Genomic DNA, 17,430 nt, shown 5'->3' with positions numbered 1-17,430 from the left:
ACACTATGTATATTAATATAAACCATTAACTTTCCCTATTTGTGTGTTCGCACTACTCAACAATGATGTTGCTTTTGGCTGACTACATCAAGTGTCCTATTCTCTTAATATCCCGTAATATCCATTGTCATCAGCTGGTGAGATCACGTGACATGAGCTATGACTGGCTTACAAAAGTGCATCACAATCTCTAGTTCAATGCTTCGGAAAGTAACATGAAGTGTTTGGTGGAATTCACATACATACTTTGGGTAATACGAAAATATGGAGCGTACTTGTTGCTGCACATCAAAAATTTTTCCAACATTGTATATTTTTTGCTTTTTTACCTCCATGAGTTTAATTTTCTACAGTGCCGGGAAATTCTAAACCTGTGTATAAACCCATAACTATTCAAAGGATTTACAGTTGTGAGGAAAAGTATGCTGTCACTTAACATGGGAAATGTTTGTTTTCACCTGGGAGAAAGTGTATTTTTAACCGGGAAATCTGGGAAGAATCTGAGAATTTTTTTTTTTTTTCTTTGACCGCATGTACACCCTGAGTAGCTAAATTTATATTAAAGGTCGTCTTTATGTGAGACCAACATATAAAATCAGGGACAGCAAGCAATGGCAGTAGCCACGCAAATGTACACATTGGGCAAAGTTCAGTTGCCAACAAGGCAAAATAATGTACAAATAATTAAAACAGAGGGCTAGTTTAGAAAAATTAATGGCGAGTAATACAAACATAATTTACTCAGCTGGCCAGCGCTCTAACCAGAAAAGTTCACTTTTAACCAACTTATTACCACACCTGATTTTCACTTCACTAAGGCATAGTGAGCTCTCCAAAAATAGAGCTTTAAGTAATGGCAAATGTGTCTGGCAACACACACATAGGATTAAACAGAATTACAAGAATAATAGATCGCTATCCTTGGTGAGCAGCAATCTGTTCCTTTAATAATACTGTAATGTTAGTTCAGAAAAGTCACCCAGAACCCCAGATCAGAGGAGACTTACCGGATGGAATGAGAAGGAAAGAGTGAGTGTTGAGAACTGCCAAAACCTTCCTGCCCCTTTAACAAGTCGTCTTTCAGAAGAACAAGCCACTGGCTCAAAAAGTATGTAAAAGTTATTGTGTGTGTGTGTGTGTGTGTGTGTGTGTGTGTGTGTGTTCCCATGCCGTGAAGTGGTGAGTAGATTCTTTTATCTATCCATTTACATTGTTACCTTTAATAATACAATCATTATTCCATCCTGGATTATCCATTGGTCTATTACACAGCATTAAATTTAATGCTAATGCATAAAGTTAGCTTAACAAGCACTTAAAGCACCAGCAAGACAAATTGAATTAACACTGGTTTCATAATTGCAGGCACTGGATAATGTGCGAGGCAGGAAAATTATGGGCAACTTTCACAATATCTGCCAGATTCATCTGGATTGTTACGTGTACTGCCATCTTTTCTGAAATGCGCAGATGGGAGTCATCGTTAAAACAGATTCTTCACTCCCAAAATTATCACGGTCTCAACTTATAGTAACTTATTGTCCCTACAACCTCCACAGTGTGTGCATGCCCCCATGCCCCCCCCCCCCCTCTGCCCTGTCACCTATTCCCAATTCATGTCCTGTCACCCTCATTGTGCACCATTCTCTGCCACTGCACCAACTGGTATTTCCCTCTTCTCTGATCCTGGTATTTCCCTCTTCTCTGATCCTGGTATTTCCCTCTTCTCTGATCCTGGTATTTCCCTCTTCTCTGATCCTGGTATTTCCCTCTTCTCTGATCCTGGTATTTCCCTCTTCTCTGATCCTGGTATTTCCCTCTTCTCTGATCCTGGTATTTCCCTCTTCTCTGATCCTGGTATTTCCCTCTTCTCTGATCCTGGTATTTCCCTCTTCTCTGATCCTGGTATTTCCCTCTTCTCTGATCCTGGTATTTCCCTCTTCTCTGATCCTGGTATTTCCCTCTTCTCTGATCCTGGTATTTCCCTCTTCTCTGATCCTGGTATTTCCCTCTTCTCTGATCCTGGTATTTCCCTCTTCTCTGATCCTGGTATTTGCCTCTTCTCTGATCCTGGTATTTGCCTCTTCTCTGATCCTGGTATTTGCCTCTTCTCTGATCCTGGTATTTGCCTCTTCTCTGATCCTGGTATTTGCCTCTTCTCTGATCCTGGTATTTGCCTCTTCTCTGATCCTGGTATTTGCCTCTTCTCTGATCCTGGTATTTGCCTCTTCTCTGATCCTGGTATTTGCCTCTTCTCTGATCCTGGTATTTGCCTCTTCTCTGATCCTGGTATTTGCCTCTTCTCTGATCCTGGTATTTGCCTCTTCTCCGATCATCTCATTTTCGTTTCCTTATCCCCTCCTCCCCCTCCCTGTCCCCCTCCCAATCCCCCTAACATTACAGTTGGCAGCCTTGTCCTATTGCCAGTTAGTCCTTGCACACTCTGCCAGAAAGTGCTCCTCTCTCCTCCATCCATACCATGCCTTCCCTCCACCTTCCCAGTTCCACTTTGGATTGCTGCATTTGTTAAACACAATAGCTGCGTTCTGTCTGCAGTGGCCAGATATAGCAGTCATAAGTGTTTTTTTACTTTAGAAGGTTGCCTTATGGTCTTGGCCAAAAACTTAAATGTATAGCAGTCTTTTTGTTGCGCCTGTCTGCAACTCAGCCTCTCCTCTATTTGGTCATTAGCAATCTCTTTTCATAATATTGTTTTTACTTAATAATTTCAATTTTTATATTGTTAAAAAGTAAATTTTCAGATGCACTCTTCAGAAAATGTATGCTGTGCTGTAATCATAAATTTTGATCTTTATATTGAATATCATATATTCCAGAATATACATTTTGGAATGAGGAATGAATGATAGTTGGAACATGGGCAGCATGTACTAATGTCTTGATCTGTTTTTTTAGGTGGCTCTGTTTGGCCAAAGTATGTAATGAACGTTAATACAGCCCACAAATCAGTCTCATACAGCGGTGGAAATCTTAAAACACCCGAAGGTTATCGTCGAATCAGAGGAACACATAGAGGTAAAAAAATTCTGCAGTATTGGCTCTAACTTGTATATTCAGACTGTTGGCAAGTCTGAAAATAGTTAGAAATAAATCATCTTGAATTAATGACCAAAAATTTGTAATTGGATTAGTAATAGGAACTATTAATTCTGTATTTTCATAATCATTGTTACTTCTTGTGTGATAAATTTCATTATTGCTTAAATGAGCACCACTTGAGCAGAAGCTAGGAAAGTAGTATTGTTCGTTGATACAGATGTGAAATTTGTAGACTACACTCATAGAGTTCAAGTGAATTAGCCCCAAGTTTGTGCATCTTTGAAGCTCTAGCTATATTCATCTTGAAGCAGGAAAACATGAGTGAAAATACTACCTGAGCTTCAGTATCTTGTTACTGTTCCTTTGTCACACAACTATTTTAAAGCTTCATCGTAGTTATTAAGTGTCATTTCTGAAGAGTTTGTGCTTTCAGTATGTATCAGTCAGTTGTTACAAATACAGTAAACTGCATACCGAGGTTTTAAATTCCCTTGGACAGTGCTCTTTGTGCATTTGTGCCTTGAAAATTACAAGATGTGCATCTGTTGAAGTACAGGCAGTTGTTAGAGGTATCTCATTTGTTGTTTGAACGTTTTATGTGCTAGGAGAAACCAAAGTTTCACATTTCATTGAAGTTCAGAAAGATGTCACAATTTAGGACTGCAAGTGAAAAATATAGCATTAAGTCCCAGACTTTCAGGTATCAGGTATGAAATTCACCTTCAGTTGTGGTAATAGAATATTCATGTCCCCATCTCCTTATAGATAATTCTTCTTGTATGCCACCCTAAGTGTTTATGGTCCATGACTGCAATATCAGCTATGCCCATGTAGCACCTCATAATCCATTTAATAATGACTAGACAAATTGTGCTTGTTGACAAATGTGGAGACTTGCACTCAAAAATTGAAATTGGTATAATAAAAAGTACATTTTCACATTGCTGCAGTTACAAACACCCTTAAATTAAGGAACAAGAAAATGCCAAAACTTGGGAAGATCGGTGAAGATGAATAAAGCTATTCCTCAAGTGTGCCCACAGTATTAATGTAAACCATGTTCATTACACTTAAATGATGTTAATGAATAGCACTAAAATATTGTGGGAAGTATAATTTCTTTGAGTCTTAATCTAAAGTCGCTATATTATTCTTTCATTATTGGATGATGGAGGATTTCCACATGCATAAAAATTTATTGATAATATTGCTTTTATTAATTTTATAAAATTAATGCAATATTTGTTTTTATGCAGTGAGTGAGAGTGGTAAGGCAGAACAAAATGACCAAAATATTACAGTGTCTGCTCTTCAATCAGTTGGTTTCCAAAAGCGCTGCCGCACATCTTCTCCAGTGAATAATATAGCATCTTGTATGATGTCTTTACCAGATCCGGTAGCAGCAGTCAGACATAACATTCAGGTACAGAAATACATAAACAAATCCATTTGTAAATTGGTATTTAACTCATTCATTGATAATTTACAGTGAAATTAACATTTATAATTGTAAGTCAGAAGTATTCTAAGAGACGCTGTTTGCTTATGTCATTGAAACTGTTTACTTACGTTGCACAAGCTGTTGACTTGTAGACAGGTCATATAAAATGTCGTATTTGGAATTACCCAGTAAGTTGTAAAATCTACCACCTTTTAGAATATTGACTGTTATCACACTATATCGAAGTATTGGGAAGTTAACATTTAAGTCTTTTACTGTCTTTATCTTTACCAACCTGGAGTAAATGATGACATTTCGAGACTTGAGCCAATAGTTCCAAGGTTGAGATTGTCTCCCTTGTTGAGCTGGCAATGATTTAGAAAGCTTTGATCTTATCTGAAGACTCCATTTCACAATGGTGTAATAGGTGTAAGTAAATATAGATTTTGAAGTCTCTGATAGTGGAAAGGGAAATAAGAGTAATACTGCAAAATAAAAAATAATGAACAAAAAGGTGATGTATGTGTGATGCTCTACTTCCAGATTGCATATACACAGCAAAAATAGATCATACGGTTCTGAACATTATACATATGTAACATCACATAGAGCATTGTAGAAAAAGTGTTCCCTATAGTGGAATAATTATGTAGTTACCTGCAGTATTATTGAACAGCAAACTGACAGAATTATTGTGCCTTTGGCTGTTTGTTCTGATAGCTTGGTGGTGATTCTGCCAGTTGTGAGAAAAAACTTGTTTCAAGAATGTGTACAGTGAGTCCCCTTATCTTGATTATATATGCTTTATAAGAGGTTATGGTGGAGGTTCTGTTACTGATGGATTGGATAGTGGAGATATTAAAAGTTTGACACACATTGTGTTAATTATGGCAAGTGTAATATGTAGTGCGACACATTTTTTAGGGCATGGAAGTATTATTTGGCTATTCAGTATCATTTGAGAAGATGCTTGGCTTTGCAATTAATTAAGGATTCTAATTTACTACACTCCTGGAAATGGAAAAAAGAACACATTGACACCGGTGTGTCAGACCCACCATACTTGCTCCGGACACTGCGAGAGGGCTGTACAAGCAATGATCACACGCACGGCACAGCGGACACACCAGGAACCGCGGTGTTGGCCGTCGAATGGCGCTAGCTGCGCAGCATTTGTGCACCGCCGCCGTCAGTGTCAGCCAGTTTGCCGTGGCATACGGAGCTCCATCGCAGTCTTTAACACTGGTAGCATGCCGCGACAGCGTGGACGTGAACCGTATGTGCAGTTGACGGACTTTGAGCGAGGGCGTATAGTGGGCATGCGAGAGGCCGGGTGGACGTACTGCCGAATTGCTCAACACGTGGGGCGTGAGGTCTCCACAGTACATCGATGTTGTCGCCAGTGGTCGGCGGAAGGTGCACGTGCCCGTCGACCTGGGACCGGACCGCAGCGACGCACGGATGCACGCCAAGACCGTAGGATCCTACGCAGTGCCGTAGGGGACCGCACCGCCACTTCCCAGCAAATTAGGGACACTGTTGCCCCTGGGGTATCGGCGAGGACCATTCGCAACCGTCTCCATGAAGCTGGGCTACGGTCCCGCACACCGTTAGGCCGTCTTCCGCTCACGCCCCAACATCGTGCAGCCCGCCTCCAGTGGTGTCGCGACAGGCGTGAGTGGAGGGACGAATGGAGACGTGTCGTCTTCAGCAATAAGAGTCGCTTCTGCCTTGGTGCCAATGATGGTCGTATGCGTGTTTGGCGCCGTGCAGGTGAGCGCCACAATCAGGACTGCATACGACCGAGGCACACAGGGCCAACACCCGGCATCATGGTGTGGGGAGCGATCTCCTACACTGGCCGTACACCACTGGTGATCGTCGAGGGGACACTGAATAGTGCACGGTACATCCAAACCGTCATCGAACCCATCGTTCTACCATTCCTAGACCGGCAAGGGAACTTGCTGTTCCAGCAGGACAATGCACGTAGACATGTATCCCGTGCCACCCAACGTGCTCTAGAAGGTGTAAGTCAACTACTCTGGCCAGCAAGATCTCCGGATCTGTCCCCCATTGAGCATGTTTGGGACTGGATGAAGCGTCGTCTCACGCGGTCTGCATGTCCAGCACGAACGCTGGTCCAACTGAGGCGCCAGGTGGAAATGGCATGGGAAGCCGTTCCACAGGACTACAACCAGCATCTCTACGATCGTCTCCATGGGAGAATAGCAGCCTACATTGCTGCGAAAGGTGGAAATACACTGTACTAGTGCCGACATTGTGCATGCTCTGTTGCCTGTGTCTATGTGCCTGTGGTTCTGTCAGTGTGATCATGTGATGTATCTGACCCCAGGAATGTGTCAATAAAGTTTCCCCTTCCTGGGACAATGAATTCAAGGTGTTCTTATTTCAATTTCCAGGAGTGTATATTATTGTTACAAAATGACAGTGTTCTTTGGTTGAACCATACTGAACTATAGAATTATTTTCACATTAGGTTATCAGAATAATTGTCAAATTAAAAAAGTAAAAAATGCCATGAGGCAGTTGGTGCTCATAGTGCTTCTGTTTAGGACTCAGTCAAAGGGTGTTTACACGTGTAGCAGTAATAGCTATAGAAACACATGTTCATATTTAGGAATAATTTTTCAGATGATGACTGCAAAAACTAAAAAAAAGACATACTGAAAAATTACACAAGTGGGTAGAGCATATTGTCCCAGCCGCAATAGACATCAACACGGTTGGAACAGCACATGGGTGCGACTCATTGCTGCCTGGAAAGGTGTGATGGTATTGGCCCACTTTGAAAACCTGTTCATTGTGTCGCGTATTGGTGCTCTCTGCAATTATGTCATGATTTGTATTCAGAATCTAAAATTGGAGAGGTGCTATATACACTGATATTTCACTTTCCTTGTATGCCTTGTAGTTTTCCTACAGCCATCTGAAACTCCACAGCCACTTATTAACCCTCTGTACTGTGTTACTAATAAAATTTTCTGGTTTGTCTTAAGATATTGAAGATTCATTACCACAGTCGGAACCAGACGAACTTATGTGAGATGATGCGGTGATTAAGACTTCGGACTGATGCTCATAACTAGCGAGATCCAAATCTTCCCCTGAACATTGATTTAGGTTTTCTGTGCTTTGTCTTAATCGCTCGAGACAAAGGATGATTGTTTAATCACAGCCAAGGCCAATTTCCTTTCCTATCACTGTGCACTTACAGCTTGGGTCATTTGCAGAGGACCTCGATGTTCATGGAAAGTTGACAAATTTCCTGGCAACTTTGATAAAAACAATGTAAAAGTTGTTACAGGTAGTTTTTATTTGCCTATTTTTCATATTTTAATGTTTTTCCATTTTCAAAATGGAAACAAAAAATTTAATATGTTTGTGAATGAAAGGTAATTCTGTGCTTAGTGTTAATAAAATAAAACTATTTGAATGAGGAAAAAAAGATGTAGTACCCTTACATGCAATAATCTTAATATTTTTTCCAGAGTAATAAATTGATATGATTTACAGCTGTGTTTGAGCAGTTACCATGGAATGATGGCAACTGACAGGAAACATATAGAATGAGAGATCAAATATATCTTTGAAGGGAAAGAGAAGTTGTCAGAAATCCAGCCTCTAGACATGAAAGAAGGAAATGATTTTGATGTTGAAATTTGTGGCTTACAAATTAGTATATTATTGTTTTTTCTTTAAAGAATTCATCAGTTCGCAAGGGACCATCTCCATCCAGACAAAGCCAAACCAGAAGCATAACACCACATCAAATAAAAACCTTGGATGAGCGCTCACATAGTAATCCAGAGGTAACGAATTCAGTTTTCAATAACACTCAATCTTAATGTTTGTCAAAACTATAAAAAATGAGATACTGCTTTATAAATATTTATGGTGTACTAAAAGTGATCATTAAACAATAGTTACTATATAGAATACTGTCTCCCTTTGTTTATGTGAAATATTCATTGCCAACAATTTTAGTAACAACTTGATTCACAATTTTTATGTAATTGTAAAGAAGATATTGCTGCCTCCAATTTTTCTACTATGGCTGTTACGTATTTTTCCAACAGTGTTTCTTCCATCCAATACAAATGCCAGGGAAAACTCAGCTCAGTGGTTCATCAGCTGATCTCCCTGTTGAACTGCATGTATCTAATTTGGATCAGAATCTAAGCATTTCGGAGATAAAAAGTATTTTGACTTCTTTATTCAAAGAACGTGTACCGGTAAGTTGAAAAAATGCACAATGAACATTCATTATGTTCTGTAGATCTAGATAACTTCTAGAGATGTTTGTGTTCCATTATTGTAACAGTATCAGAAAGAGTTCAGCTAATAATTTAGTTTACAGAAAAAGCATTGATCGGTAGGTGGGCATATAAACACAGTTGGACTCAGCACCTCAGCTTCAGAGCTTGAATTTTCAGAACACATAGGCAAACATGCGTGCACGCACATTCAGAAATTAAAAATGTAGTAAAAGATAGTGCTACCTGGCATAACCAAGACACGTTAAGTTGCAGACACACAATTAAGACACACACAGTTTTTGCCCATAACCTTCAACAGCAAAAGAGAAAACCATTCTTACACGCAAGCAAGCACACCTCTCATACAAGACCGCCAACTCTGGCAGCGCAAGCCAGAATGTAACTTATCATGTGGGAAAGCAGGAGCAGTATGGAGGGGGCAGAGAAGGGGAAGTGATAGTAGTGTACGGGTAGGGGTACAGAGGAACGCTATCTGATGGAGTGTGCAGGGACTAAAATGCCAACAGGTGCAGTGTCAGGTGGTGGTGGGGCAGGAAGATGGTGAAAAAAGGAGTAAAAAGAGGAGGAGCAGAAAAAGATGGGCAAGTGCATTTGCTGTGGGTGCCAAACCAAAAGGCTGGAAGACAAGAATGGGGAGGAGATGATAGAACAGGTGGAGGGTTTCGGGACAGTACGTTACCATAGGTTGAGGCTGGGATAATTAGGGGAGTGCAGAATGTGTTGCAAAGGTAACTCCCATCTGAGCAGTTCAGTAAAGCTGGTGGTCGAGCGGAGGATCCAGAGGGCTCGAGTAGTAAATCAGCCATTGAAGTCAATCATGTCATGCCCAGGTGTATGTTGTGCCACAGAGTGGTCTTCTTTGCACTTGGCAACAGTTTAGCAGTGGTCCTTCATCCTGGTGGTCAGCTGGTTGGTATCATACCAAAATAAAAAGCTGTAAAATGGTTTCAGCAGAGCTGGTAAATGAGATGGCTGTTTTCACATGTGGCACAGCCCATGATGGGGTAAGATAAACCTGTGATGGGTCTGGAATTAGGAAGTGCTGGGTGGTTGGGTTGGGCAAGTCTTGCACCAGGGTCTTCAACAGGAATGTGAACCTTGTGGCAAGGGGTTGGGAAGGGATTGACATAGGGATGGACTAGTATGTTGTGGAGGTTGGGTGATGATGGAACATACTTTAACCAATCAGCTGACCACCAGGATGAATTGCCACTGCCAAACTGTGGCCAAGAGCCAATTAGACACCCCCCCCCTCCCCCCCTGTGGCACAACATGCCCGATTTCAGTGACCGCTTTAGTCCCTGCACACTCTACCAGACAGCATCCCTATGTCCCCCACATGTACACTACTATCCCTTCAGCTATCCTACCCCCATCCAGATTGCTACTGCCGTCCCACATGATAGCTGCATTCTGGCCTGAGCTGCAGGAGTTGGCGATTATATGTGCATGAGGTGTGCTTGCTTGTGTGTGTGAATGGTGTGTTTCTGTCTCTTTTGCTGATGGAGGTTGTGGCCAACAGCATTGTGAAAGTGTGTTTTAATTGTGCATACCTGCAACTTCTTTAGAGTAAGTAGCATCTTTCCCTATGTTGTTGATATACCTATGTGGATTTTCCATTGTTTCATTCACAAATTAAATTTTTCTTTATTGATGTAGGTGTTCTGGAAGGTCAGTGTCATAATGACACTTTCTGATACTATGAAAAAGGTAAAAAGCTACTAATTCTGATTACTCATAAGAAAACTGTTGCAAAGTGTGATTCTGGCATTGCCCTTTTAAAGTTCATCTCTATTATGTTGGAGTCAGTGATGAAATTGAGAGGCTTGAGCTACCAGTTGTAAGGTTGAGATAGTCTTCCTTGTTGAGCTGGCAATGATTTAGAAATCTTTGATCTTACCTGAAGACTCAATTAACAAACATTTAATGCCACTGTATTGAAAGCTGTGTATCTAAAATTACATACCGAAGTTTGTGATATCTCAAAGGAGGAGAACTAAATGAAAAACTGTAAAATACAAGAATAATTTGAACAAAAAAGGTCATGTACATGTGATACTTGAAACTCTGCTAAAAAGTTGTATTAGGTTCGTTTGGGCTGAAAACAAGGTGAAACTACAAACGTAATTTTTCCCAAGGGCATGCAGTTTTATTGCATGGTTAAATGATGATGGCATCCTCTTGGGTAAAATATTCCGTAGGTGAAATAGTCCCCCATTCGGATCTCCAGGCAGGGACTACTCAGGATGACATCGTTATCAGGAGAACGAGAATAAAAGCTTTCTAAATGTGGTGGTACAGGAGAATGCTGAAGATTAGACGGGCAGACCACATAACTAATGAGGTGGTACTGAATAGAATTGGGGAGAACAGGAATTTATGGCACAACTTGACTGAAAGAAGGGATCAGTTGGTAGGACATGTTCTGAGGCATCAAGGGATCACCAATTTAGTTTTTGAGGGAAGCGTGGAGAGTAAAAATTGTAGAGGGAGACAAAGGTATGAATACACTAAGCAGATTTAGAAGGATGTAGGCCCTAGGTTGCAGTAGTTACTCGGAGTTGAAGCAGCTTGCACAGGATAAGAGTATCATAGGGAACTGCATCCAACCAGTCTCTGGATGGTTCGTTTGGTGTGTATTTGAAAATATAGACCAAAACTGATAACAAATGTACTTGTGACAGGATAAATGCTTAAATTATGGCAGTACTCTTTGACTTCCCCATAGTTAAGTGGTGTCCAGTGTGGGAACGTGAGTTCTCTCATTGTACATAATTAAAAGTCCTTAAATGCCAATGAGATTTCATTCCACCTTAGATTTTGGAAACGTGCTGTTGTCATTCCTACTGTGGCTGTCACCTAAGTACCATCGTAAATAAGTAATGATTACTGGATAGCTACCTGTTGCTGATACTGTTTGCAGATACCGTGTTTGGTACACAAAGCTGGATGCCTTATTGTTACTGCCAAGAGAATTGTTATCGATTTTCTGTGCTTTGTCTCATATGCCATTGAAGATTAATTTGCTTCACAAATTGATAAGCAATAATTGTATATTTTATTACATTATCCAGTACATGTATCACAAAAATATGAATTAAAATAGTGTTTAAAGCAGTGGAGTTACTTTAAACAGCCTTGGTGCTTCTAAAGATAGATCAGAGCTGAAGCTAAATATTTGCTGAATTAGAATTAAAGGATAAAGTGAGGAAAATGCTGAAAATATGAAGAGAGATGCCCTTACATGCTCTTTAGCTACCTCTTTCTCTACTGCCTAGAGCAATACTCAAAGAAAAGATTGCTGACAATTAAAGTGGGCATGGCATGTCTGGCATGACAACTCACCTGAAGCCATCTTGTTCGCTTTTGTATTGTAGTGTCTCAGTATTGCCACAGTGTTGGCCAGCTATGGCTTCCACGCAGTGTTGCGGCAACTGTTTTCACCCCATGGTTGAAAACTGGTAATACCCTTGCTGGCTACTGGAGATCGTCTCTCACCATACAGTGTTTCATATTTTGCAATATTAATAATTAGCTGTTGCTGACTTAATAAAAAGAAACTAAGAGTTAAAAATTCTGATGAAAGAAAACTAAATGCAGAGAACAATTTTAACTTCCTGTAACACGGTATCAGGCCTGTAAAATTTTGGATTGGCTGTCAGGGTTGCCTTTGTAAAATTATTTCTTTATTTATATGAGTAGTGAATTGGTGTGATATATGTAAAAGACAGCAATGCTAACATAAAGTACTTGACACATGGGTCTCATGACATCCCCATGTACATCTATATCCTATGAACCTCTGCGAAGTGCATGGCGGGGGATATGTTCCTCTCCATTCACATATGGAGTGCAAGAAGAATTACTGTTTGAATGCCTTTGTGCATGCTGTAATTAATCTATTCTTGTCCTCACAATCCCTATGGGAGTGATGTGTAGGTGGTTGTAGTATATTTTTAGTCACCCTTCAAAGCTGGTTCATAGAACTTCATAAGTAGGCTTTTGTGGGGTATTTTGTCTGTCGTAGTTTCCCAGATCAGTTTCTTCAATATATGTCACTCATCCCCACGAGTCAGACAGGCCTGTGAGACCATTTGTGCTGTCCTCTGTATATAGTCAACATCCTCTGTTAGTCCTACTCGGTAGGGGTCCCACATGATTGAGCAGTATCTAGAACCGGTCACAAGAGTGATTTGTAAGCACTCTCCTTTGCAAACTGATAACATTTCCCTGGTATTCTACCATTAAACCGTGAAAAGTCTACATTTAGACACGGACTGAAAGAGCCATGTAAATATAGGACTGACCTTTGTCGTGTCTCAGATTTGAAAACACTGGTGTTACTTGGATCCCAATCATCTTTTGAAGTGAATAAACCTTGCTGTTAGTTTCTCTCAGTGTTAAATTATCCCGGCACTGAGGTATGTCACATTTCAATTGAGAGAAGTTGTTAGCAAAAGTTTCTTCTTTTTTTAAGTATAGATTGCTACTCATCTTATAGTGGAGATGCTGAGTCGCAGACAGGCACAACAAAAAACACAGTTAAACAACTGAGCTTTCGGTCAAAACAAAAACCCTCACACTCTTACTTACTCTAAAAGGAGGACATGTGGCTGAAAGTTTATTTGTTTAGCAGTCTTTTTTGTTGTTTTGTTTTGTGACTCGGCATATCCGCTATATGGTGAGTAGCTGTCTATCCTTTAGTAATGTCATTATTCCATCTTGGGTTTTCCATGTTTTTTTCCTCCTTGCTAGTATTTCATGAAAATTAGGTGTTATTTCTAGCTCCTTTGGACCCAGCATTCACTTGCTGGGTACATGCTTGGTGGCCCCACAGTTGCTGAGCTGGGAACTGGTAAGCATCACCAGTTTTCTGTCACCATAAGTCCGGGCATACTTCAGCAACTGTCATGTGGGGCACGGTAGTTAAATGTTGTGTGTCACAGGGAATGGAGATCTTGGATTGACCTCCCGAGTCATGAGGATGGTAAAAGCCTCTAAAACCACTTAGTCTCAAGGTTTGCGGCGTGCAGAGGTGCATGGCTGTTGAGGTGCATGGCTGTTGAGGTGCGTGGCTGTTGAGGTGCGTGGCTGTTGAGGTGCGTGGCTGTTGAGGTGCGTGGCTGTTGAGGTGCGTGGCTGTTGAGGTGCGTGGCTGTTGAGGTGCGTGGCTGTTGAGGTGCGTGGCTGTTGAGGTGCGTGGCTGTTGAGGTGCGTGGCTGTTGAGGTGCGTGGCTGTTGAGGTGCGTGGCTGTTGAGGTGCGTGGCTGTTGAGGTGCGTGGCTGTTGAGGTGCGTGGCTGTTGAGGTGCGTGGCTGTTGAGGTGCGTGGCTGTTGAGGTGCGTGGCTGTTGAGGTGCGTGGCTGTTGAGGTGCGTGGCTGTTGAGGTGCGTGGCTGTTGAGGTGCGTGGCTGTTGAGGTGCGTGGCTGTTGAGGTGCGTGGCTGTTGAGGTGCGTGGCTGTTGAGGTGCGTGGCTGTTGAGGTGCGTGGCTGTTGAGGTGCGTGGCTGTTGAGGTGCGTGGCTGTTGAGGTGCGTGGCTGTTGAGGTGCGTGGCTGTTGAGGTGCGTGGCTGTTGAGGTGCGTGGCTGTTGAGGTGCGTGGCTGTTGAGGTGCGTGGCTGTTGAGGTGCGTGGCTGTTGAGGTGGAACAGTCATTAGGATCCAGCTTCTGGGGATTCTCCTGCACTTTAGTTTTATAAGGCTTACTTAGGCACACAGGGCTCTGTTTAGGTAGACTTAATGTTTCACTAACTGCTTGTGATACTGAAATGGAACCTGCTAAATTACACCCCCCCCCCCCCCCCTCCCAGTGGAAGGGCTGGCCGCTGTAGTTATCAACACTGGTAAATAAGAGAAATAAGAGGGCTCGTGTAGCCAGTGCTAAAGACTCTGGGGCTACACAGAATTTGTCATTGAACAGTAACGGAACACTTGCTGCTGATCAGAATGTGTTTTTGATAGTGAAGCAAAAAGAGGGCAGCTTTGAAAAGATTTCACCTTTTAAATTCAAAAAGGTTTAGAAGACATTAGTCAAGCACTTGGGTAATGACACACGTTTGGTTAAAACTGGTAGTTCCCAGCAAGCTACCAACCTCTGAAAAGCCAACTGTCCTGGGCAATATGCTATAGAAATTGTGTCCGCAGCTCGTGGTCTAGTGGCTAGCATTGCTGCCTGTGAATCACGTTGTTTCGGGTTTTCACTGCTTGGAGAATGGGTGTTTGTGTTGTCTGCATCATATCAGCTTCATTTGTGAAAGTGGCGAGACTGGACTGTGTTAAGATTGGGACTTCATAAGGGCACTGATAACCGTGCAGTTGAGTGCTCCATGAACCAAATATCATCATCATAGAAATGGAGCTCCACAATACCTTCAACTATAGCAAAGATGCTGGCATGTAGAGATCTGGTTGACACTCCCAAGCAGGAACTGAAAGATGAGTGGGCTCAGCAAAGGGACTGTTGATGTGCAAAATACGTTGAAAAGAGGGGATTGGGATCTCATACAATCAGACTACTCCATCCATACCTTCAATAGTACAAAACTCCCAGACCATATCAAGGTAGGTTTCCTTGGCCTAAAAGTACAGCCATATGTTCCAAACTCGGTGTGCTGTTCAAATTGCTACCACTTTGGGCACACCACCTTACGATGTAAGGTTGAAGCCATTTGTAGCAAATGTGGCAAGGTTGTCCATGGTGCAGTTGGTTGCTCCTCCCCTTCAAAGTGTGTAAATTGCTCTGGGATCACTCGGTCTGAAGTTGGGACTGCAGTGTCTTCCTTGTAGAAAGGAAGGTAAAAGAGATTAAAACATTGAAACCCGTCACACATATGGTGAGGCCAAGAAGATCCATAAGGTGTAACGCAGCCTCCCACATTCACTACATCTTTTGCTTTGGCTGTTAATAAGCCTGTTTAAACAGTCGGTGCTTTTATGTCACTAGTGTCAGCACTAGTACCTACTTTTGTCAGTCCAGTTTTCAAACTGGAGTTGTTTCAGAGCCCATAGGCCTCCAGAGAACATCAGATAAAGAAACAGTTGCCACTGTTGTGGACCTCCCGGTACCTCCAAAGGCAGAGCCTGATCAAAAATGTGATACTGTCTCCTCCACTACTGCGGTAGCTCCTACAAAGTCCTCCTGGACCAAAAAGCAAATGAAAAGCTTCCACAGCAGGTGAAAAGAGGTGGTAAATTATCGGACCATGTCAATGTAATTGACTTGATGGCTCTGCTGCTTCTGCTTCAGAGCCAGTGGACTACAAAGTCTGCCCTGGGCAACTATCTTGCCCAAGGGCTGAACCTCCACGTGTTGCAGGCCTCCCCACCCCAGTGGAAAGACGGGATGAAAGTGCAAGCCCTATAGTAAATGGCTCCAATACTACAGTGGAACATACATGGTTTCAGTACTTGTGTAGAACAACTGAAACTCTTAGTACAGGCACATCACCTTTGCTTGTGTTTACAGGAAACACATTTCATAGTCACTGATGCCCCTGTGCTAAGAGAATATACTCTCCACTGAAAGGATGACCTGACTGGGAAAGAAGCCAAGGGACGTGGTGCTGTGTTTGTCAGAAACACACACCATCCATCTGCTCTCTTCTTGGTTACTGACCTACAAGCTGTAGCCGGTGCTGCTCATGTGGGTAAGAAGATCGCTATCTGCTCTATGTACTTACCTCCACAGGATGTGATAGACTTTGAGGCTCTCACGAACCTTACAACACAACTCCCCTGCCTGTTTCTCGTTCTGGATGGTTTCAGTGCTCATAATATATCGCAGGGTTCGACCTGTACTTGCACCCGGGTTTGAGCATGGAGAACCTCATGATTTCTCTGGAGCTGTGCATCTTCAACACAGGCAGCCCATTCATTTTTCAGCTGCTAGCGGGTCGTCCTTGGCCATCAACCTCCTCTCCAGCCCTTGCAGACTGGTAGTTGACTCATGACCTTTATTCCAGCGATGACTTCCCACTGTGGATCCACCTATCATGACCTTTATTCCAGCGATGACTTCCTACTGTGGATCCACCTACTGAATGGACGATTGCTTGAACAGAAGTTGCCAAAATGGATGGTCAGCAGGGCTAACTGGACGCTACCGTATTTACTCGAATCTAATCCGCATCTGAAAAATATGACTCAAAATAAAGGGAAAAAAAAAAAAAATTCCCAAATCTAAGCCACACCTAAAATTTGACACTCAAAATTAAAGGGGAGAGAAAAGTTTTAGATCACACCTCCAAATCAAAACAAAGTTGGTCCATTATAACATTAAGGTCAAATGGATGAAGATAAAACTACAGTAGTTTGCTTCGAGTCGTAAGCTTAGCAGTTAAGCTTTACCAGGTTGATATGCGTCAGGTGCTCCGTCTGTATTTATACAGGTACCCTTCCTTTTTCACGTGCTTCATCTAGTTTGAATTGATTGCTTATTTTGCTTTGATCTGATAAGTGCACTTCTCTTTGCTATAGGTGTTTACGTCATTCTAAGCTGAAAATGCATTATTGTACTGTCATGCATTGTTTGTCGCATTCTGATAATGAGTGTTTGCGACCTGTTGCCACTCGCGGCATGGCTCGCTTTCGTCCGCGCTACCGCTGCTTACAATAAAATAAGAGGAATT

The 17,430-nt window shown here is 42.0% G+C and overlaps 1 protein-coding gene across 1 annotated transcript in view; it reads left to right on the top strand.

Moving 5' to 3' along the window:
* LOC124596480 (meiosis regulator and mRNA stability factor 1) overlaps window positions 1–17,430 on the top strand; it is a 219,500-nt gene that overhangs the window by 78,334 nt on the left and 123,736 nt on the right. The window contains exons 9-12 of the mRNA XM_047135626.1: window positions 2,917–3,036; window positions 4,317–4,483; window positions 8,227–8,334; window positions 8,602–8,757. Of these exons, the coding sequence (XP_046991582.1) occupies window positions 2,917–3,036; window positions 4,317–4,483; window positions 8,227–8,334; window positions 8,602–8,757 (551 nt within the window). The remainder of the gene's footprint in view (window positions 1–2,916; window positions 3,037–4,316; window positions 4,484–8,226; window positions 8,335–8,601; window positions 8,758–17,430) is intronic.

This window comes from Schistocerca americana, chromosome 2 (assembly GCF_021461395.2).
Source record: "Schistocerca americana isolate TAMUIC-IGC-003095 chromosome 2, iqSchAmer2.1, whole genome shotgun sequence".
NCBI lineage: Eukaryota > Metazoa > Arthropoda > Insecta > Orthoptera > Acrididae > Schistocerca > Schistocerca americana.
The sequence above is the reverse complement of the archived record's forward strand: the minus strand, read 5'-3'. Positions and strand labels throughout refer to the sequence as shown.